Source organism: Sus scrofa, chromosome 6, assembly GCF_054392235.1.
Source record: "Sus scrofa isolate SSC_HxYL_T2T_F1_AM1 chromosome 6, Sscrofa_HxYL_maternal_Yorkshire_Landrace_v2.0, whole genome shotgun sequence".
Lineage (NCBI taxonomy): Eukaryota > Metazoa > Chordata > Mammalia > Artiodactyla > Suidae > Sus > Sus scrofa.
Window position 1 is genome coordinate 52,306,411 of NC_139388.1, and position 21,444 is coordinate 52,327,854.

The following is a 21,444-nucleotide window of genomic DNA, read 5'->3' on the forward strand; positions in this document are numbered from 1 at the left end:
CGGGAGAGTTTTCCAAATTATCATGGAAACAGGCCCACTTACCTGGAACCCCGGTAATTATCCCTTGGCCTGAGAACTCTCAAAACGTTTTGCTCCGTAATGATTCCAAAGGCCGGACGTGGGGGGGGGGGGGGCGTAAACTGCCTGTCAATCCCCAGGTGGCTCCAATCAGGCCGACCACAAGCACTCATCACCCACTAGACACCTGGCAAAAGCAGCCACGCCTGTGCCGACTCTGTGGAAGCCCTGGCTTTCTAGGGCAGAACCTGATGTTTCCCAGAGACAGGCCAGAGCTGGGCCTTTATCCTTCTTAGTTTACCCTAGATAAGGCAATGTGGGCTAGGATGCTTTCCAGGGTCTCTGTCTAGGATTCCACAGCCCCAGACCGCCTACAGCCCCAGGTCTGGCATCAGCACTGCTAACGTCCCCAGGGGACGCGTTCCACATGAGAAAGCTCTTCCAGCACCCCTTCCCCAAACACGTTCCCCATCACACCGCTGAGGGCTGGGTGAGGGGAGCCAAGGCCTTGCAAACGCTCAGGCGGGGCATGTGAGAAAGCTCTTTACTGGGGGGTACAGCGAGGAGGAGCAAGGCCATCTCCCCCTACCTGCCCCCACCCCCTCCTAGGGCCCTGGGGTGAGGGGACTCTCCCCCTCCCGCTGGACCACCACTGTCTTTGGTACAATAAATAGAAAACACAGGGGGAGAGGGGGCCAAGGGTCCAGTCCTTAGTGGGGAGGGTGCACCTGAACCCTTCTCCTTGACCCCCTGCCCCAGGCCCCAATCAGTGCAGGCCTCACCCACCCCGGCTGGGTAGCAGCAATTCCAGTCAAGGGGAAAGATGAGGATGGGAGCCCAGGGCCCCCAGATGGGGGGTATGGCTTCAGGAGGGGCCCCAGGGAGGGGGCAGGGTCATGAGCTGGCTGCCGTGCTCTGGGGTACACCACGGAGGCCCAAGCGAGGCCCCAGAGTGGCAGGGTCATCAGGGGGTGGGAGGGGTGGACGACCTCCTGTCATCCGAGTCCGGAGGGCTGAGGCAGCCGGGTGCTGGGGGGCAGGTGCCGGGTGAGGCGGGGAGCAGTCCGGAGGGCCTCCCACCAGGCTCACATCCATTAGCTCTGGGGGTGGTGGCGAGGTTGGTGATGGGGGACGACCAAGGCATCGGGGTTGGGGGGGTAACTGGGCCCCAGCCCCTGGCAGTGATGAGGCGGAGGCAGGGGCCTGATGTGTCTTGTGGGGCATATCACCCCCTGCCCAGGGGCGCAGCGGCTGGGAGGGTGGGACCTAAAGGAGCAAAGGAACAGTGGGTGATGGAGACCTAGGTCCTGAAGCCCCAGATACTCCACCACCCACCTCCAGAGTCCCCAAGGCCCCATTACCTGGGGGCTGTTCATCTCACAGTCAGTGATGGGGGGCCCAGGGCCCCCACAATATCGGTTGCTATAGCGGTAGGTCCGGTTGTCACTGGAGGAGCCACTGGAGCCTCCTGGAAGTGCCAGGGAAGGAGAGGAGAGGGCTTAGGCGAGGAGACGGGGCGGCTGGGTCTTCAGGTGGCAGAGTCTGGTTCACAGCCCAGGCTCAGGTCTAAGACTTTGGGGCGGTACCCACTGGGAGGATCAGGCCCAATTTTGAGACCAGGGGTCAGAGTTCAGTTTAGGGCATCAAAGAGTCAGAACCGAGCTCAGTTTGAGAGACCAGGTCAGGGCCAGTCTGAGCTCGCCTGCCCACCCCTTCTGGAGTTTCAGGGTCATGCAGTTTCAAAGCTCTAGGTGAAGGCTCAGTGGCAGGGCTGCCCAGATCAGCCCAAACCAGAGGTGCCCCCACCCCTGTTTTACCCCATCTGGCACTGAGCACCCACCAGAGCTGGAGATGGAGCTGGCGGTGCTGGAGGAGGGGCAGGTGTCAAGGGGCGCGGGCGACGTGGAGGCACTGCTGCCTGCCGGGCCCGTGTTGGTGGCCTCATCAGCCGTGCGGCGGAAGAAGCCATGCTGCAGAGCCCCCAGTGGGCTGATGCGGGCGGCGGGCTCATACTCCAGCATGCGCAGCACCAGGTCCTGGAAGCGGAGGTAGTCGGCGGGGCTGTGGCCCGGCTCCCCCGCCCGCCGGCCCCCGGGCCCGCCCGTCTGCACGCCCAGCACCTCCTGCAGCCGCCGTGTCCCGGGGCCCTGGTAATCCTGGCAGGGGGAGGTGGGAGGGGGGGCAAGAGAGTGGCCGTCAGTGGGCAGGAGGGGCAGGGAGACACACATGGGGAGACAGAGGCACAAGAGAGAAAGTAGAAAGAGAGAAGCTAAGAAGAGCTGTGGGGTGGGTAGGAGGAGAGATGGGGTGGGCGGGGGAGGAAGGAAAAGACAGGGCAGAGGAAGGAAGGGAAAGACACAAGGGAGAGGCAGCAGGGAGAGAGGGGGAGGGCGCCCCAAGTGTGAGAGAGTGAGGGGCCGCCGGGGTGGGAGGAGCGGCGTGGGGCAGGGGCCGCACCTTCCTGAGTTCCTTTGTCCTTCGCAGGGTCCAGCCACCCCCAGGCAGCCGCTCAAAGTACTTTCGAGCCTTGGGTGCCTGGTCCAGCATGGGGGCTGGTGGGATGCCCAGCACCTCCACAATGCGGTTCATCTGGTCCACCTGGGAGCAGGCGGGCAGTCAGGGTCATCAGCCAGCCAGGCCTCCACCCCCTCCAGCACACCCCCTCCTCGGGAGCACACCTCATTGGAGCCACTGAAGAGGGGCTCTCCGGTGTGCATCTCCACCAGGATGCAGCCCAGGGACCACATGTCAATGGCCAGGTCATAGGGTGTGCCCAGGAGCACCTCAGGCGAACGGTAGAAACGGCTCTGGATGTACTGGTAGATCTGGGGGAGGGGAAAGGGCAACAGTCAGAGGTCCCAGCCTTCCCTGTGGGTACCCCCGACACCCCCAAACCTAGGAGGACTGACTGTGCACAAGCCTCCTGCCTCCAGAACTGGGGATGGGGGTCTTCAAACCCTGATGTTTTCAGCACAACCTCCCAAGGATTGCTGCCACTACCTCACTCATCAGTTTCAGGAGTCTCTGCTGGCCTAGTCTGATCCCGATCTCCATCCCCTGGCCTGACCCTGAGCCCCTATGGGTCACCAGGATCCGGCAATCCGCAGACCTAGCCTCTTCCCACCCTTCCAATCCAGACCCTTTCAAACCACTACCAGCGTCTTCTCAAAGGCCTTCTCACCGGAAGCTGCAAAGCTGACGAGCCCTGTCCTCTTCCCTCCCCAGCTTTAAGAGCACAAGGTAAACAAACGGAGCAAAGTGCCACCCCAGGCTCAAAGGCACCCAACTCCTCCTCCCCCTCCCCCATTCTGGCAGCCTCAAAACTGGCCCCGGGCTTCGTCCTCTCGGGCTCCACTCTTCGCTGTCCTTCGGGCAGGACACCCCAAGGCCCTCTCCATCACCCTCTTCACCCAATGACCCCACCCTCTGTACTTGCAGACACCCTGTCCCAAGCACTACCCCTCGGGCCGCTGCACGCGACCATCCAATCCCGTCCTGGTCCTCCGTCGGCCCCGCCCACTCTCTGGCCACACCCACACCTCTAGCCCCGCCCCGGGCCGCACCCGCTGGCCGAGCTGGCAGGAGCTGCCAAAGTCCACTATCTTGATGGCGCTGCGCTTGGGGTTGCAGAGCAGGATGTTCTCGGGCTTGAGGTCGCAGTGAATGATGCTGAGCTCAGGCGTGGCCAGGAAGAGCAGCGCCGTGCAGAGCTGCTGCGCCAGCTTCCGCGTCAGGTTCAGTGAGACGCCGCGGAAGTGCGTGTTGCGCAGGAGGTCGTACAGGTTGTAGGAAAGCAGCTCGAACACCAGGCACAGGTGGTTCCGGAACATGAAGTGCCGCTTCAGGTGCACTGTTGGCAAGGAGGCGAAAATGGGCCGAAGGAGAAGAAATTAAGGCTGAGAGAGGGCCGGTGGCGGCCTGGGGTACCCAATAATAAAGAGATCTTTGTCTCTGCTTCTGGAGCACAGGCCAAACTGTTCTGCTAGCCAGGATTTTATTTCATTTACTTATTTTTTTTGGTTGTGTCCATGGCAGGAGCAAGTTCCCTGGCCAGGGATCGAACCTGTGCCTGTGCCACAGCAGCGACCCGGTGGCTGCAGCGACAACGCTGAATGTTTCACCCGCTGAACCACCACGGAACCCCCTGGGAGGTTTTTTGTTTTGTTTCTTGAGGATGTTTTTATGTCTATAATCTGATTCACACAGGAAGTTAAGTTAGCTCGCTTTTCAAGTCTCTCACATTTTCTGATTTAAACCAAAGAGAAAGTTTCCATTCGGTGCTGATGGGTCTTTAACACCATCCCTACACTTCCCCGTTTAATTTTATAACATTGTTTTAGTCTCAGTTCTGTTTATTTTGTGACAAAGGATACTTGCTTTCCATTTACTGTAAGGAGGTGCATTTTCCTTTTAAAAGAAACACACTCCTTAAATCCACTTTCTTTTTCTTAAGAGGAAGCAGTACAGGAAAGAGGAAAAAACCCAGCAGAGGCGTTTAGAGTGGAGGCTCTGGAATCCACTGTCTGGCCAAATCATAGCTCTACTGAGTACAAACACCTCGATCTTACGCAAGTGACAGCACCTAAGTGCCTCTGTTTCTTCATCTCCAAGCTGTGGGCAATGATGCTCCTTCCCATGGGGCTGTGGAAAACTTACGTAAAGTTCTTACAACAGAGCCTGACCCTTAGAGAGCACCCAATAAACTTTGACCAGCTTTGTCATGTGAATAGGGTAAAAACTGTGAGGGTGGCAGGAGAAATCACTGATGTGGGGGATTACAAACCAAACCTTGCCCTGAGGACAGCAGCCCCCTCGGGTACTGAGGGTGGCTCATCCCCACACAGCCCTGCGGCGGGCCTCACCTATGTAGTACTTCATCTCTGTGTCATGCTGGTTCATCAGCTCCAGCAGCCGCAGCTCGATCTGGGCCTGGTTCAGGAAGGCCTTTTTGTTCTTGATGATCTTGATGGCCACCAGCTCCTGCGTCTGATGGTCATAGGCCTTCACCACCTGCCAGGGCAGGGCGCGTCACAAGACGAGGGCAAAGGGGCGCGAGGCACAGAGCCAGGTACCACTCGTCGCCCTCCAGCCAAGGAGACCCACCCATACCACCATCAACGATACTAATACTTCCAAATTGCAAGCTCGCCAATCGTCAGACACTCGTGTCAACGCTGGACATGAGAAAACACAACAACCTTACGTGGAGGGCCTGTTACTGAGGCGCTCTTACAGAAACCGTGGCACAGGGAAACCAGACCGTGCTGGTGAGTGGCCCAGCACGAAACGCGAAGCCACTGAACCGCTGGCTGTGGGGGTCAGCACCAGTGGTGCCCGCTCCTCCCAAGCCCTGGAGCACGGCTGGGGTCGGGGTCATCCCACACCTGGCCAAAGGAGCCTTTGCCAATGAGGGAGTCGATTTCGTAGCGCTCCAGCCAGCGCTCGCCACTGCGCACGATGTAGTCATGGTTGTCGTCGTCGTAACCGTGGTTCAGGACCTTTTTCTCCTTCTTGGTGCTCGAGTCCTGAGGTGGCGCCTGCTGGGCCCGCCGCTTCTTCTTCGCATAGTAAACCTGCCGGGGACCGGCCAGGAGATGCGGACTGGTGAGCGGCCTGTGCTGGCAGGCCAGGACCCCTCCGCACCCAGCCCGGGCCCCCACCCCGCCCACCTCATTGATGTGCTTGTAGGTCTTGATGAGGTCCACGGAGAGCTTGCGCAGCGGGGCCGAGGTCGCGTCTCGGAAGGCCAGGGGCAACCTCCGCGGCAGCAGCCGCACATCAGGCAGTACCTGGGGGGAGGGCGGGGGGCCAGGTGGGCACTGAGGCCAGGCCTTCCCCTCCGACCTCAAGCGGGAGCCCTATCTGGGCAGCTGGTTCCTCGTGACCACAGGCAGGACCATGTGGTCATGGTCTGACCACCCCGCTAGAATGGAAACTCCCCAAGGACAGAGACTTGATCTCCTTCTTGCTTTATGTCCCGTGTCTGGAACAGGGCCTGGCACACAGATGTTCATTAGAAATTTGCTCAGAGAGGGACGGAGTGAACGGTTTACCCCGGACCTTTCATCCCATCCCTTTCGCTCTTTCCTAAACCTCCGTGGGGGAGATCTGAGAGAAACCTGGGGCTCTGCCCGCCCAGTCCTTCACCTGGAACCACCCCTTCTGGGCATTCCCCCTTGAGGGCCCCTATCTTGCTTTACCCTCATTCCCTGGGGCCATCCCAACCCTCACCCTCCACCCTGTGCAGCTCTGCCCAGTTTTTCATCCTAAGGGTCTTGGATCTGGATCCAGCACCCTGGACCTCCCGCTCCAACCCGCTTCAGATTCTACGGTTCAAAACCTAACAGTCTCTACCCCTGAAGCTCCCGACCTGCATCCCCAGGCCCTGCTGACTCCAAGACCCTTTAGGCTCAACCCTCCTCCTCTTTTACCCCCTCTAGATCTTCCTCTCTGGACTTTTTTTCCCTTTGGTGAACATTTATTGAGTATTTACTATGTGCCAGATACTGTTCAGAGCATTTCCAACTGCATTTCATTAACGTGTTCAAGCCACACAATAACCGTGGGAGGCAAGTGTAATTATAGGCTGCATTTGACAGAAGTGGAAACTGAAGCAGGGAGAACCTACCTAAGTAACACGACCCCCCGGGCCAGGATTTGAACTCAGGCTCTCCAAACCTCGACTGCCAGCAACTCCTCTATATCTTCCACTCCCTTGGCACCCTTCATGGACCCCAGAGATTGTCCTAGACAGCGTACCATCTTTTTGGCTCCAAGACTCCTATCCCAGCCTCCCCCGACCCCAGGCAGGTGAGGAGCCAGGTGAACGCGTACCTGCGTGTGCTCCTGGGGCCCCGGGAAGCCAGAGAAGGGACCATGGCCCGGTGGGACGGCCATGGTGGGCTCAGAGGGCCGCAGGGGAGCGAGGCCTGGAGCGGGAGCCCGGCCGGGGGGCGCCTTCTCGCATCCTGCACCTCGGCTGCCACCGCCGCTGAGACCTGAGAGCGGGCGGGAGGCAGGGGAACAACATGGAACAAGGGGATGTGTGGGACAGTGCCAGGAAGGAGAGAGGGGGACATGAAGAAGAAGGCAGGGCACAAAGGGAAGAAGAAAAGGATACAACAGAGCAACAGGTGGCAATAAAAAAAGGGGAAGAGAGAAGTGGAGGTGGGAGGCAGAGCGGGTCCCCTCAAGTGGTTACAAAGTAAATGAAGAAGGCGGCAGAGAGGAACGTGGAAAAGGGAATGATTGGGAGCCAGGCAGGGATATGGGCCATGACAGGAAAGGACAGAAAGACACCAATAATTGGGGGGGGGGGGAAGAGAAGAGAGAAACCACAGACAGCAGAGCGGTAGGGTTCACTCTCCTTCCCATTTCTGCTCACCGCCCTCCCCAGGGCCCCTCACACATGATCCTGCCCTCCTGGAGTCCTTCCCTGAATGTCAGGATCTCGTCCCAGCAAGGTCCTTCCATCTCGAAATCTACCCTTCCCAGTAGGTCCCCCAATCCAAAGAACTCTGGAGTCGGAATCCTCCCAAACCACTTGAGTCTTCTGGGCCCCCTCCAAACCACAGCAGAATCCTCTGCAGGCCCTGGGGATCAGGGTCCTCAGGGACCTCCTGCCCACACCAAGGTTATCTGAGGACCTCTTCCTAAGAGTCCTACCCCTATGGCGTTCTCACCCGGCACACCCTTCCCAGGAGCCCCTCCCCAGATCTGTCAAGACTTCTTCCCTATCTTTTCTCCCATCGGGGACTGCCCCTCATGTAATTTGTCAAACCATATTTTGGTTCCCCCATGTCACAGCCTGGCTCCCCCTTCCCAGATTATTCCAAGGTCCCCCTCCCAATCAAGGCCCCACTCCTTCGGATGGAAACAAGGGGGAGGCGTCTCTTCCCACCGATCGTCCTTCTCTCTCCTACATGGATCCTACCCTCAACCTCCCCAACCAGTATTTCTGTCAGGGCTCTTTCTCCAGTCACTTCTCTACACCAGGGTCAATCCACAACGGTGCCCATTCCTAGAAGGCCCCCGCGGCCAAATTTCCCAAATATTACAGAGTTCTCCCCTTCCACAATATCTGCCACACCAAAATCCTCTCGCCACGGGCCTTCTCCCATGTCATTCCTTTTCTCCTATGTCAAGCCTTGCACTCCACGATCCCTCTCTCTTGGAGCTCCCCCACAAAACCTCTTCCCCACCAGAGGGGCCCTCCCACACCAGGACCCTCTCCCAGCCTCCGCCCCCTACCCGGGTCAGGGCTGGCGCGGGGCCCACGGGGGGCTGGGGCGCGGTGGGGCCCCCAGTGGTGTGGGCGAGCGGCCAGCATGGCGGCGGTAGCGGTGGTGAGAAGACGGCCGCCTGTCCCGGCCCGGCCGGCCCGGCAAGCCCCGCGGCGGGGAGGGCAAGCGGGACAGGCGGCCGGGTGGGTGACAACAGCAGCCGCCGCCGCTGGGGGCGGGGAGAGGAGGAGACGAGGGTCAGCCCGGGGCAAGCGGGGGAAGGGGAAAGCAGGTGGACGGGGGAGGGGCGGGTTAACCCTCGCCCCGCCGGCCCCGCCCAGCGCAGCCACCTGCCCCCGGGGACCCCGGCGTCCCGCCCTCCACCCTGGGGGCCCGCCCCGGCCAGGGGGAACCCGGCGGGCGGGGCTGGACCGAACCTGGCAGTCCACACCTACCATGGCAACAACCGTGCCATTGGTCACTACTGCCAAGAGCTCAACCAATCACAGTCCAGGACAGCTGTTGCTAGGCGACGACGATGCGGCCGGCGGAGCCGAGCCCAAACAAAGGGCGGGAGCGGGGCCCCGCTACCCCCTCCCAGCTTCCCTCCCGAGACAGCTCTCTCCGCTCGGGCTCGGCCCCTTCCAGGAATCCAACTATGAATAGCCAGGCAAGGCCTGCACCTGCCTGCCGTCCCCCTCCTCTCCTCCCTCGGCCTCGTGCTAAGTCTCGCGGCGACGCAGGCAGGGCGGGTCCCGTACTACCCTCCTCCCCGCGAGCGCGTGCCGCTCCGTCCATAGCCGCGTTGTTACCTGAGGCCGCGAGCAAGGGAACTCAAACTGCTCGGGAAGCCCGAGCTCAGACCTGCCCACTGGCTGAAAGTATCCGGCGGACGCGGCGAGCCAGGGCCCCGATTACCCAGTAATGCAACCAGCAAAATGGCGACCACAACAAACCGGCCCCCCCGCCCTGGACTCCGCCCCCACCCCCCCAAGCTGTTTCTCCTCACGTGACCCAGGGCAACACTCTGCGCCTGCGCTCGGAGGCGCTTACTGGTCTCCCAGCACAGCAAGCTATGAACCCCGCCCAAGCGCCGAAATCCAAGTTACGGCTGCGTAAGAGCCCGCTAAGAAACGAGCACGCGCGGTGCCACCGGGAGAGTGCCCGCCCCCACCACGCAAGTAGACCAAGGGCGCATGCGCCCCGTTAAGAGCGGTCGCCAAGCAATCAGCGGCAAACAAGAAGGACGCATAAGTCTTTTAATAGAAAAACACGCGTGTAACAGTAGCAACACAGTCTCTCGCGATCCAGATGGCACTGGGCTTCAGTTCTTCACCTTGGGGGGTGGTCTGTGAGAGGAAACAGATGCGGGGACTCAGAACTTACAAGCACTTTGGGGTACTCCTAACTAGTATTGAGACTCCCGGCTCTGGTGGATTACTGGGCCCCCTGCTTACCTGTACACACCCACGACCACAGCGTGGTCTCTTTCGTACGGCTCTAGGGTCAGCTGCTCCTGGGGCTTCATGTTCTCCTGCTGCATCTTTTTCACTTCAGAGGCAAACACGGCCTCAGCAGAGGCTGTGGAGTCAATGCAGTTGGCCTGAAGAAGAAAAAGGGTCTGAAGTCTGCAGCAAGGGTTTGGGGCTGTTTTCCCTTTGTTGTGCTCTTTCAAACCAGTAGAATTTTTAAGTTGGAAAATAGGCTTTGGAAATGTAGGGAAAGACTTTGTTAGGTAAGTTTTTAAGTAGTTTGGGTTTGAAACAGGAAGGCTTCAGCAGAGCTCTATTTATCTAAAGGCAAGTGTTTAAAATTTCCACTCTGGTTTCCCCCCCTCCCCGCCCCCATTTCCTCTTTAACAATCGCAATAATGCAGCTGAGATTACTAAAACAAATGCAGCAAGTGGTTAGGAAAGGCTCAATCTGGTTGAAAGTACACTGGAGAGGTCTCTGTATTTCAAAATAAAACGTTTTTAAAAATGTACCTAGCATTTATCTGGTATTTATACCAGGTTCTTGGCTAAACACTCCATACATATATTGAGAAATTTAGTCCTTACATCAACCCTAAAAGAGTTAGGACTAACATTGCTATTTCACAAGTGAAGCAACAGGCATAATATATAGGTCACCTGCTCAAAGACACACACTGGGATTCAAACTCATACGTGGGGATCACGCACTGAACCACGACGGTCTACTGCCTCTTTAAATCCTAAGGTTTTTAGTTTTGCAGACATTTTTCATTACTTGCTATTTGATTGGGTGGTTTATAGGGAGCTGGGTAGGGAACACACTGACTGGATTAGGACGGAGGGAAGCCCCCCCCCGCCCCCGCCCGAGTTTTAACTGGCTACATGGCAGGTATAGAGAGAAGATACTGCCACCCCATCTTAGACTCCTCTATGCCCCGCACCTTAATGGAGATCACAAAGTGTCCTCCATTGCGTAGGAAGGTGTGAGCATTCAGGGCTACAATCCGAGTCTGGTCTGGCTGGGCCACGTCAGCAAAGATCACATCCACCATCGCTAGGAGAAAGAAGTAACACTTACAAGCTGGATCCACAGGATCGTCCCAGCTCCTCCCCGGGGCCTGTGCCCCATCACCAGCAGGTTCCGGGCAGAGTCCTCCCTGCTTCCAGTCTCACTTCCCCCCATTGATCCCCCTCCCTCCACAGTGCCCCCAAGATGGGCCAAAAAAACCCTCAATCACACCGTTCACTCATTCCTCTTATAAACCATGTTGCCACCTACTCTGTGGCCAGCCCCGGGCTGGGCGTGGGGGACAGAGAGACGAGTCAGACCCGGACCCTGCCCTCGAGACGCTCCCGGGTCTGGGGGGGAGACAGACACGTCATCAAAAAGGCAAGTAAAGGTGAGCACGTACAGGCAAGAGAGTCTGCAGGACTGTCACACAAAAACAAGCCACAGGCTAAGGGGTATGGCATGAAGGCACCGGGGAAAAACTCACAGAAAGAAAAACCAGGGGGATGATGCAAGCAGTATTTTTAAGGCAGTGTGGGTCAAAAAAAAAAAAAAAAAAAAAAAAAATGGAAAAGATGGTGCAATGAAAACTGACTTTCAAAAACCAGGAAAAGCAGACATCAAATGTTCATATCGGTTACCTCTGGGGGTGGTTTATAAGGCACTCCATTTTTACACTATGCTTCTGAATTTTTGCATTTTTTTTTTTTTTTTTTTTTTTTTTTTTTTAAAAACCAAGGTCATTGACATTCACAGCGGGCTCCTCTGGGCCAGGCCACGCTCAGTTGTGCTTTCTGGGGTATGATCTCCCCAGAGGAGGGTGAGGACCTCTGAAGGAGGAGGTTACACACAAGCCGGGGGCAGTGTGAAAGGTACCGTGTTTTGGAGGGAGGCAGGAAGGACGGGGGAGGGTTCCTGGGGGGGGAGGGCCCTCCGAGGGTACCAGACACATGAAGTGGGACGGCCACCTCCACAGCCTCACCGGGCTCTCTCCACCCTTTCCATTCCTGTAGACTCGAGAGGCCTGTGCATCCACTCCAATTCCATCCAAATCAGGGCTCTGGAGGCCGCATCCAGGAAACCTGGAGCGACCTGTCCTACCCCCACCAGGGCCAAGCCCTGGGCCCCTCACCGATGAGCATGCGGTATTTGTGCGGGTGCCGAGCATCTTCGATGACGGGAATGATGTTGGTCCTCTTCTTGGCCAGGTTAATGAGGTCACGGCCGGAACGGTGGGAGAACTCAACTGCATAGACCAGACCGTCCTAAAACAAAGCAAAAGCAAACAAAAATAACGATACTAAGTTCTCACGGCTGGAGTGCCTATTTGGGGGTCACATATTGTACACATCTCTTCAAATCCCTATCATTTAATGATTTATTATCACTTTACAGATGAACACACTGAGGTCTAGAAGATGTGAAATCATGGGCTAAGGGTTATTCAATCCGACTTGGTCAGATCTGAGGGCCCAGGCCTCCAATGTAGGCTTAAAACCAGGACGTCGTAATAGCTAAGAATATTTAATGGGCCAGGCACTGCTTTAGGCACATAATAGGAATTAACTCACTTATTTTCACAATGACTCTATTTTCCAGAGGGGCAAACTGAGGCGCAAGAGGGTAAGTAACTAGCTGAAAGCCACTTCACCGTCAAAAGCCCGCAGTGGAGCCGGGGGTTTTTAACCACAGCCTACAGCGGTAGAGCTGAGTGAGAGGTCCTGAAGCGAGATGCATAGGCGCCCTCTCAACAGGGAGCCGTCCACAGCCCAGAAACACAGGTCCTGGCAGTTCCTGCTGTGGCTCATCGGGTTAAGAATCTGACTAGTATCCATGAGGACGTGGGTTCGAACCCCTGGCCTTGCTCAGGGGTTAAAGGACCCAGCGTTGCCATGAGCTATGGTGTAGGTCACTGAGACGGCTTGGGTTTGGCGTGGCTGTGGCTGTGGCGAAGGCCGGCAGCTGCAGCTCCAATTCGAACCCTAGCCTGGGAACCTCCATATGCCATGGGTGCAGCCTTAAGAAAAAAAAAAAAAAGAAACACAGGCCCAGAAACTGACACCTCCTGTTCCTCCAAGAGAAATCAGACCAGATTTGAGGGGTATCAGTTTTTGTTTGTTTCCTTTTTGTTTTTTAGGGCTGCACTGCAGCATATGGAGGGTCCCAGGCTAGGGGTCTAATCAGAGCTACAGCCGCCGGCCTACGCCACAGCCACAGCAGTGTGGGATCCAAGCCACGTCTGCCACCTACACTGGGAGCTTGTGGCCACACCGGATCCTTAACCCACTGAGTGAGGCCAGGGATTGAACTGCTTTCTCTTGGATACTAGTTGAGCTCTTGAACCTGCCAAGCCACAATGGGAACTCGGGGGTATCAGTTTTTAAGGTGGGCAGCCACCTCAGACAGCCTGCTATCTATACTCTCGGCTCTGGGCCCCTCTCACAGTGGTCGCCCCGACACCCAAGTCCCTTCCCTCCAGGTCAAGAACTCAGCAGTGAGGCTGAATGAGGCCTCATGCGGCTCCAGCTGCTCCTTTTGCTCACGGGCACTCTAAGTCAGGCTGGCAGAGGAGGTGGCCGTCCCCTCCCTCCCCGCTCTTCCTACTCACCGGGCCCACGATGTCAGAGACGTGGGAGACGGTGGTGCCTGAGGCAGCCCCCAGGTAGAGCACCTTGGCCCCCGGCTTGATGTGGATCTGGTCTACACCGCCCAGGATCGCTGCCGCCAGCTTAGAACGGAAGGGGTTCCAGGCACGGTACTCGATTTTGTCATCTCCCTCCTGGGCAGGGAGAGATGGGGTGGAAGTCAGCGCCGGGCTCTTCTGCAAGACCCCACTGCTCTTAACTCTAGGTGCCCCCAAAGGGACTGGAGGCCCAGTCATCGTACAAAAAACAAATGGAGCCACACAGGCGCAGGGCCTGCCCTTTCGGGGAGATTCCTGACTCAGGGAGAAGGGGTGGCAACAGACATAAACAAGGTCATCCCAGGTTTAACCACGAGGCAAGACCTGTGCATTCGCTCTACAGACCCCGACTGGGTGGCATGTGCTGCGTGCGGCCCAATGCTCAGGCACTGGGGAAACACAGGGAACCAAAGGCCTCCACCCTCAAGGAGCTGAGGAGACGCTGGATGGACCACACCTACGGCACAGCAGCCAGCGGCTGCGGGGACTCCATGGTAAAGACCCCACCAGGCAGGAACATGTGACCACGGGGAGCAGGGTGCGGGCAGGTAAAAATGAGAGCAAGCGCCAGAAGAGCCGAGTGAAGCAGACCCAACGGTGAGGCTGGGGACGTGCTTTCCTGCTTTCCTGGCAGCAGGAGAGCCAGCAGGAAGGCCCTGAGGCAGGAGTGTGCCTGGCCGCACAGAAGTGGCAGGGCCTACAGGGCGGGGGAAGGGCCGTGAGGGCTGCTCTTGACAGACGGTGCGAGGTGGGCTCCTGAGAAAGACAAGGTGACACCTGACCAGATGCTGATGATGCCCTGGAGCCAGCCACACACAGAGCCAGGAGGAGTGTCCCCTGGCACAGGGAAGGCTGCGGGGGCGGCGGGAAGACACTTGCTTAGAGGGGACAGTGGGAGGGGATGGTGGGGAAGGGGAGCTGGAATGTGTGGGGCCTTCCAGGCCACACTGAGGACTTGGGACCATAGCCAGGGGGATGTCATGGAAAGCGGCCGGGGAGGGGACCCTGTGCTCCGGGGGACTGATGGATTAAGAGGATCCCCTGGCTGTCACGGGTGGGATGCACGGTGGAGCAGGGAGACCAGATCCCCGGTTACACTGTTGGCTGGGGGCCCTGGTGGCTTAGCCAGGCGCCCAGGTCTCACCGAAATCGAAACTCTCTTCTCTCCATAAACAGATTCTCCAGGGACCAGATTCTTGGTGACCAGGGCATCTTCCTTTCCCCGGCAGATGAAGACGCCTGGGCCAGGGGAGCAGAGCAGGGTGAACACCGCTGCGCGGCGGCACAGCCCAGCCCTCGCCTCCCGGGCCCGGCCGCCCTCACTCACCCTCATGCCGATGGGGCTCCACCATCACATTCTTCCCCGACTGGTTTCCTTTTTTTCCTCCCCGACCACGACCCCGGCTGCCCCCGGACTGGAACCCACCACCTGCAAGGCAGAGCCGCGGCCGTGAGAGGGGGCTCCGGGCCGGGCTCTTCCCTCCCGGCTCCCCAAGCCCAGCCTCCCCGGTCCCCGGCCGCCGCCTCGCTCACCTCTTCCGCCGCCGCCGCCGCCTCGGCCTCGGCCCCGAAAGCCCCCGCCGCGGCCTCGGCCTCCGCCGAAGCCTCCTCGGCCTCCGCCGAAGCCCCCTCGGCCTCCGCCTCGACCGCCACGGTCACCAAAGCCCCCTCGGCCACCGAAGCCGCCCCCTCGGGGGCTGAAACCTGCGGTGGAAACAGGAATCAACAGCAGGGCCTTGATGCTTGAGGAGTCACCCCTCCTCGGGGGGACCCGGCTCCGGAGAGAAAGGGGACGACGGGCACTACGCGCAGGGTCCGCGGGCAGAAGCGACAAAGGAAGTGGGGGCTGTTCATCACCAACGTGAAAAGGGTCAACAGTTACACTCGACAGAGACGTCTCCGTGTCCCCTTAAGCGAAAAGAGCAAGTCCTGGAAAACCACATCTAACGCAGCAGCCCTCGAATAAAGTTCCACTAAAATTAAACGCCGCTGCGCTGTGACATGTGCGCTCGCCCTCGCTCCTCGCCCCGACCCCGAAAGAGGAGAGAGAAAGATAAATGCAAAAGGTTCGCCATCAGGCTTCAGGAGGGAGAAACTGATTCCTGGGTTAGGACAGGGGAGGAAAACACAGGTAGACAAAGATCACTGGTAACCCCCAGCTCTTCTCAGTGGGTAGAAAGTCTCAGAACTCCTTCTCTTTTCAGCATTCCCTGCTCTGAAGAGCGCACGCCTGGTGAGTACACGCCCTGTGGCAGCAGGGGGCAGCAGGGGGCCCGGCACCCTGGAAATTTCTTCAGGCGCTCCCACGCCTGACCTTGAGTGCGGAAAAGGCCAACAGAGGGAGGCCTTTCCCCCAACAGAGGGAGGCCTTTCGGCTTCCAAACAGCTCAAGTCCCTCCCAGCTAGCACAAACCAAATTGTCCCTTAAGGATGGGAAAGAGCTCCCAAGCAGTTTGGGGCCTGTCAACAAGACGGAAAGTTTAAGGGAAAAAAAAAATTCAGAGACTTTACTTCCACCACTTCAAGGCAAACACTGTTCATCACTGAGCACAAAGATGGCTGAAACAGACAGAATTCTCCGGGTGAGAAAAGACTCAGTATTTGACTTTTCTGTGAAGGTTTCTCTGCAGTACTTTCAGAAAAATAAGGTAACAAAGTCATTAGAGTGAAAATTAGTGATGCTTTAACATGATCTTGGAGTTCCCACTGTGGTGCAGTGGGTCAATGATCTGGCTTGTCTTTATGGGGGCGCTGGTTGCCTCCCTGGCCTGCTGTGGTGGGTTAGGGGCGAAGTGGGTTAGGGACCTAGCGTTGCTGCAGCTGGCGTGGGTCGCAGGTGCTGTGGCTCAGATTCGATCCCTGACTGGGGAACTTCCATATGCTGTGGGTGCGGCTGAAAAAGAAAAAAAAAAAAAGATCTCACTTGATGAAAACTAGTCAATAATAAATGTGCTAAAGTTTTGGTAAAGGTCCATTATAGCCATACTCATGCCTTTCTGTGGTGTCAAGGACGAAAACCTACAGCTTTTAATAGTTCGTTGTAATTTAACTGTTTAAAACACAACAGGTTTCAAAACTCTGACTGTGCCAAGAGTTGTTTCGCTCTAGTCTCCTGCTCCCTCTGCCGTCCACGGCCCGCATAGCCGCCGTGACTGGGCTTTGCAAAACAAAAACCACATCTTGGCAGCCCCCTGCCCAAATTCCTTCAAAGGTTTTCCATCACCTTCCAAGGGAAATCAAAATTCTTTTCTCCAGTTTTCAAAGCCCTAAATCAGTGGGTCCCACCCTTGCTCGATCCTGTTATCCAGAGATTCTGATGTAATTGTCTGGGGTGGGGGCTTGGGCAGGGGGCCTTTTCAAGTTCCCCAGGTGACTACTGTGTGCAGCCCAAAAGGAGAACCACCTCCACCACGCTCGCTTTGGCTGACTTTTCTGACCTCGCTCTAAGTTGGGTTCCTTGCTCTTCCTCCCCAAGAAGGAACTCACTCTCCAGTTTCTAAATGTGTCTCCTGTTCCCTGGGTCCTGAGGACAGGTGCTTGACTTGCCCCCTCCACTGCAGTCAGGCCTCTGAGCAAACGCTGCTTCCTCAGAAGGGCCTTCTCGGGCTACCTGACCTGTACTCTGCTGTTTCTTAGCAAGGATCACACGTGACATTTGAGAAATTACTACTGCCTGCCTCCCCCACTAGAATCAAGCTGCGAATGGACAGGGATGTCTGTTTGGATCATCACTATACCCACAGCACCCTGCACAGCATTTGGCACAAAGTATGGGCTCAATAAATATTTTTATTTATTTAAAAAAAATTTTATGGCTGTACCCAGGGCCTAGGGAAGTTCCAGGGACCGAATTGGAACTGCAGCTGCAGCATCGCCAGACCCTTTAACTTACTGTGCTGGGCTGAGGATCCAACTCGCACCTCTGCAGCAATCTGAGCTGCTGCAGTCTTCACCCACAGCTCCAAATAATTCTTTCTCTTTTTCTTTCTTTTTGGCCAGGCTGGCAGCGTGGGGAAGAAGTGCCTGGGCCAGGGATCAAACTAAAGCCACAGCAGAGATAATGCTAGACCCTTAACCCCGCTGGGGATCAATATTAAAGGAGCTGTCTGCTGATGACTTCAGCCCCTGGGTTTCTGTCTCCTGAAGAAAGCACCCTCTCTGTCCATTCAGGAGGCAGGTGATCAGATGGTGACCAGAGCCCGGGTCCCTCCCCTCAAGCAGCTCCTGTGCTGAATACAGGGAGATGGCCACGCCATTCATAACCCTAGAGAGGAGGGAAGGTTCAGGCAAGTCTTGAAAAAGTCACTGGCAAGATGGAGATGGAACTTACACAGTGCCCACCTCATAGAGTCATAAAGATTAAATGACAGTACCCACAAAGCACTTCACTTAATACACTGCCTGGCACACCATCTGAATACATTATTCAAACTCAGGGGAATAAATCCCTCCTCCTCCCTACTTAGGGGAGAAGCCACTGGGTGTAAAGACTGGTAACCCAGGCCCCAGGCCCGGCATGGGCCACAGTGGATCCAGTCAATACTCAAAATACAGCCTTTTTTTTTTTTTTTAAATTACAAGGCCACATGTATTAAAACAGTTCAAACAGATCTAACAATAACAATAACAAAATTCCACTCATAGCGATTATAAAGGGGATTTATGCCATAACCCCAGATGTCTCCTTTTTAAATCACTTGCATTCAGCAAGCACTGTGAGGAAATATGTCTTAATCCATTTCAGGTCCTGGGTTCTTAGAAAGATGCACTGAACAACACACACATTCACACACCTTTTTCTAGAAGTTTTGGGTGGATGGTCCACAGACCCCCAGTTTAAACTGCTCTCCACCTCGGGCCTTCTCCCTCTCAAAGATGGCACCTCCACCCCTCCAGTTACACACGCCCAAACCCTCAGTTGTCCTTGACCCTTCTCTCACACCTGCATACAAGCTGTTGGCTCTATCTTCAAAATATGTTCCCAAATGGTGACAATTTGTCAGCCAGGTCCACTGCTACCACCCTGGCCTAAGCCATATCATCTCCTAGTAGATGACAGCAACCAACTTCCCACTGATGAGTCTGCTTTCATTCTTTTTTTTTTTTTTTTTTTTTGTTGTTGTTGTTGTTGTTGCTATTTCTTGGGCCGCTCCCGCGGCATATGGAGGTTCCCAGGCTAGGGGTCCAATTGGAGCCGTAGCCACCGGCCTACGCCAGAGCCACAGCAACGTGGGATCCGAGCCGCGTCTGCAACCTACACCATAGCTCACGGCAACGCCGGATCGTTAACCCACTGAGCAAGGGCAGGGACCGAACCCGCAACCTCATGGTTCCTAGTCGGATTCGTTAACCACTGCGCCACGATGGGAACTCCTCCTGCTTTCATTCTTGTTCCCCTAAAGTCTTTTTTCTTTTTTGGTTTTTAGGGCTGCACCCGTGGCATATGGAAGTTTCCAGGCTAAGAGTCCAATCCGAGCCACAGCTGCTGGCCTACACCACAGCTCACGGCAATGCTGGATCCTTAACCCACTGAGCGAGGCCAGGGATCGAACCCACATCCTTGTGGATACTAATCAGATTCGTTTTCCGCTGCACCACGACAAGAACTCCCCCTCCTAAAATCTTTTATACACAGAAGCAGGAAGGATCCTTTTAAATGTCTCAGTCAAGTCTGACTGACATCATGTCTCGGTTCAGAATCTCCCAAAGGCTTCTTCTCTCAACCAGATTAAACTCCTTGCTAAAGAGCTGACTCCTGACAATTTCTACAACTTTACAGCCTAATACAGCGAAGGAGGGGTTGGAAGGAAGGTGTATCTTGCGCCACTCCTGGGGTAATCAGACCACAGGATGCTTGCAGGCATACCAGGGTCTCATGGAGACACCCCTCCTGGCACTTCTCATTCCACAAGTAGATCCCCAAACACTGAAGAAGAGAAAGGGAACTTGGGAGGCAGCATGGACCCACAAAACAGCCTCCCCCTCCCCCCGACACCTCCAGATGACCCCATCCCTCCACAGGCTGGGGTCAGGGGGGACTGGAAAGGAAGAAAAAAAAAAAACAAAAACTTTTGGTCAGGATAGAAGATTTCCCCAACTCCAAGGGAACCAAGTTACAGGGAGGGGCTTGGCCTGACTTAGGAAGAAGGACCATAATCTCATTTCCCTTAAGAAGATAACAATTGGAGCCAATACTATTATATGTCAAGGGCTGTGCTATATGAGATACAGTTGACATAATATAACGTTGTGTAAGTTCAAGGCATACAACCTGTTGATTTGATACTGGTATATTGTGAAATGACTGTCAGCAGGTGCTGATTTTTTTCTTTTTTCCGTCTTTTTGCCTTTTCTAGGGCAGCTTCCCGCAGCATATGGAGGTTCCCAGGCTAGGGGTCTAATCGGAGCTGTAGCCACCGGCCTACACCAGAGCCACAGCAACGCGAGATCCGAGCTGCGTCTGCAACCTACACCACAGCTCACGGCAACACCGGATCCTTAACCCACTGAGCAAGGGCAGGGATCGAACCCGCAACCTCATGGTTCCTAGTCGGATTCGTTAACCACTGCGCCACGATGGGAACTCCCGGTATTTCTTCTTAACATGATTTCACTAAATTAGAGCTGGGTGCCATTTTTCATTGATGAGATAACAGAGGCTCAGAGAGAGAAAGTCACTTACTTGCTCCAGATCACACAGTAAATTAAGCATAGTGAGGACTGAAACTTTGAACGGAGGCTCTTCTGCTGTCAAAGCCTGTACTCTCATCATTAGACCAAGAGGGAGATGCACTGGGTTCATCAAAATCTCGAGTAAGATCGGAATGGATAAAAACACTCATGCTCCGTGATTACGCGCCCCCCCCCCCCACTTTAATCCTATACTGGGCTGTCAAGTTTCATCTCATCTCTCATCAGCACTAGGCCCAGGATCTCCATCCTCAGGGACCCGCCCCTCTCTGGTAAGTGGAGAGCGGGAAAATGGGCCAGAGAGACTACCAAGCCGGGAGAATCCATCCATGCCGGCCCTCTCCGAGAAGCTGGGTGTTGGGGCCAAGGGTACCGCAGTAGCGGTGGCGACACAGGAGCATACCTGGTCCTCTCAGACCCAGCTTTCGGACCCCCGAATCAGCGACTCTCCGCCTCCGAACCAGGACAAATTCCCAAATCCCACACCCAGAGATCCGAGACCCTAGATGCCTGGATCTGGATTCTGGGTTAGTATTCGCGATTGCTGCCGCCGGGCCAACATCCAAGACCTCTAACGACAGCTTCAATGAAACGAATCCCAGGTCAAGACACAACCCTCCTCAAGCCCACGCCAAAGACCCTCGACCCACGACTGTGACCTCGGGAAAGCCAGTCACAAAGCTCCAGACCAGGAACCCGAACCCCGGGCTCAAGTTCAATCACCATGCAAAAGCGAGCCCCCTTCACCCACACCGGAGAGCGGAACCAAGACCCCCCTCCCCACAAGAGACCGGATCCGGGGCTCAGAACTCCTGCCTCCAGGCCAAGACCACCATACCCCTTCGTTCCGGACTGGCACCCCGATCCCCACCAGGCCCCAGTCCCAGACCCCCGATCCCAACCCCGGCCCGTACCTGGTTTCATAGCGAGCACAGAGGTTCGCTACTCAGTAATCTGAGGCTCTTTCGACTCCACGCGTCCCGGGTTTACGCACGTGGAAAGGAGCGCAGGCGCGCGGCGACGTGCGGCGCGTGACGCAAGCACGCAGACCCCATCCTTCGGAGCCACAGCCCCGCCCATGGCTTGTGTGCGCGCTGTGGGCGGGGATTCCCGAGCCCCTCCCGGTACCGCCTCTTCGACCGCCGCTGGCGCCGCCTTTCCTGTGCAGCGCTTGCTGCCTGAACACTCTTCCCGCTTCCTCTCCACCTGTGCAAGCACCCCAGTAATCAGGTCTCCAAACCTTCGCACGGGCTACACCTAGCTCCTCTTCTCTATTCCTGATTAACTCCCTAAGTTTCCCTCTACACCTGAAAGCCTTCCCTAATCCATTTTCACCCCCAAGAACAA

The 21,444-nt window shown here is 56.3% G+C and overlaps 2 protein-coding genes across 11 annotated transcripts; both read right to left on the minus strand.

Moving 5' to 3' along the window:
• Positions 1 to 548: 548 nt before the first annotated feature.
• On the minus strand, positions 549 to 9,206 carry DYRK1B (dual specificity tyrosine phosphorylation regulated kinase 1B). Of its 9 annotated transcripts, none has more exons than XM_021094374.2 (12): positions 9,053 to 9,206; positions 6,853 to 7,016; positions 5,688 to 5,807; positions 5,403 to 5,591; positions 4,881 to 5,028; positions 3,582 to 3,868; positions 2,697 to 2,843; positions 2,476 to 2,616; positions 2,139 to 2,174; positions 1,859 to 2,054; positions 1,380 to 1,486; positions 549 to 1,284 (listed from the first exon to the last, which is right to left on the minus strand). In XM_021094374.2, the coding sequence occupies exons 2-12, from the start codon at positions 6,913 to 6,915 to the stop codon at positions 913 to 915; spliced, it is 1,806 nt and encodes a 601-aa protein (XP_020950033.1). In that variant the 5' UTR covers positions 6,916 to 7,016; positions 9,053 to 9,206; the 3' UTR covers positions 549 to 912. The 9 variants fall into 9 exon arrangements, with proteins under 9 accessions (XP_020950033.1, XP_005655891.3, XP_084816700.1 ...); XM_005655834.4 differs by lacking the exon at positions 9,053 to 9,206 and adding an exon at positions 8,269 to 8,408; XM_084960574.1 differs by lacking the exon at positions 6,853 to 7,016.
• A 279-nt stretch (positions 9,207 to 9,485) lies between these two features.
• FBL (fibrillarin) lies at positions 9,486 to 21,093 on the minus strand. Of its 2 annotated transcripts, XM_003355924.6 has the most exons (9): positions 21,012 to 21,093; positions 14,941 to 15,111; positions 14,735 to 14,836; positions 14,552 to 14,646; positions 13,333 to 13,503; positions 11,857 to 11,989; positions 10,657 to 10,769; positions 9,698 to 9,843; positions 9,486 to 9,589 (listed from the first exon to the last, which is right to left on the minus strand). In XM_003355924.6, the coding sequence occupies exons 1-9, from the start codon at positions 21,019 to 21,021 to the stop codon at positions 9,565 to 9,567; spliced, it is 966 nt and encodes a 321-aa protein (XP_003355972.2). In that variant the 5' UTR covers positions 21,022 to 21,093; the 3' UTR covers positions 9,486 to 9,564. The 2 variants fall into 2 exon arrangements, with proteins under 2 accessions (XP_003355972.2, XP_084816953.1); XM_084960827.1 differs by lacking the exons at positions 9,486 to 9,589; positions 9,698 to 9,843; positions 10,657 to 10,769 and adding an exon at positions 10,944 to 11,074.
• Positions 21,094 to 21,444: the final 351 nt, after the last annotated feature.

Coding starts and splice junctions, on each gene's coding strand:
- DYRK1B (XM_005655833.4), bottom strand. CDS start 8,347: ATGCTGGCCGCTCGCCCACACCACTGGGGGCCCCACCGCGCCCCAGCC. Junction 5,029..5,402: donor GCAAAGGCTCCTTTGGCCAG/GTGTGGGATGAC, acceptor CTGCCCTGGCAG/GTGGTGAAGGCCTATGACCA. Junction 2,844..3,581: donor CCTGCCAGCTCGGCCAGCGG/GTGCGGCCCGGG, acceptor CCCCTCCCCCAG/ATCTACCAGTACATCCAGAG.
- FBL (XM_003355924.6), bottom strand. Junction 13,504..14,551: donor AGAAGAGAGTTTCGATTTCG/GTGAGACCTGGG, acceptor CTCCCTGCCCAG/GAGGGAGATGACAAAATCGA. Junction 9,590..9,697: donor GTGGTCGTGGGTGTGTACAG/GTAAGCAGGGGG, acceptor TTCCTCTCACAG/ACCACCCCCCAAGGTGAAGA.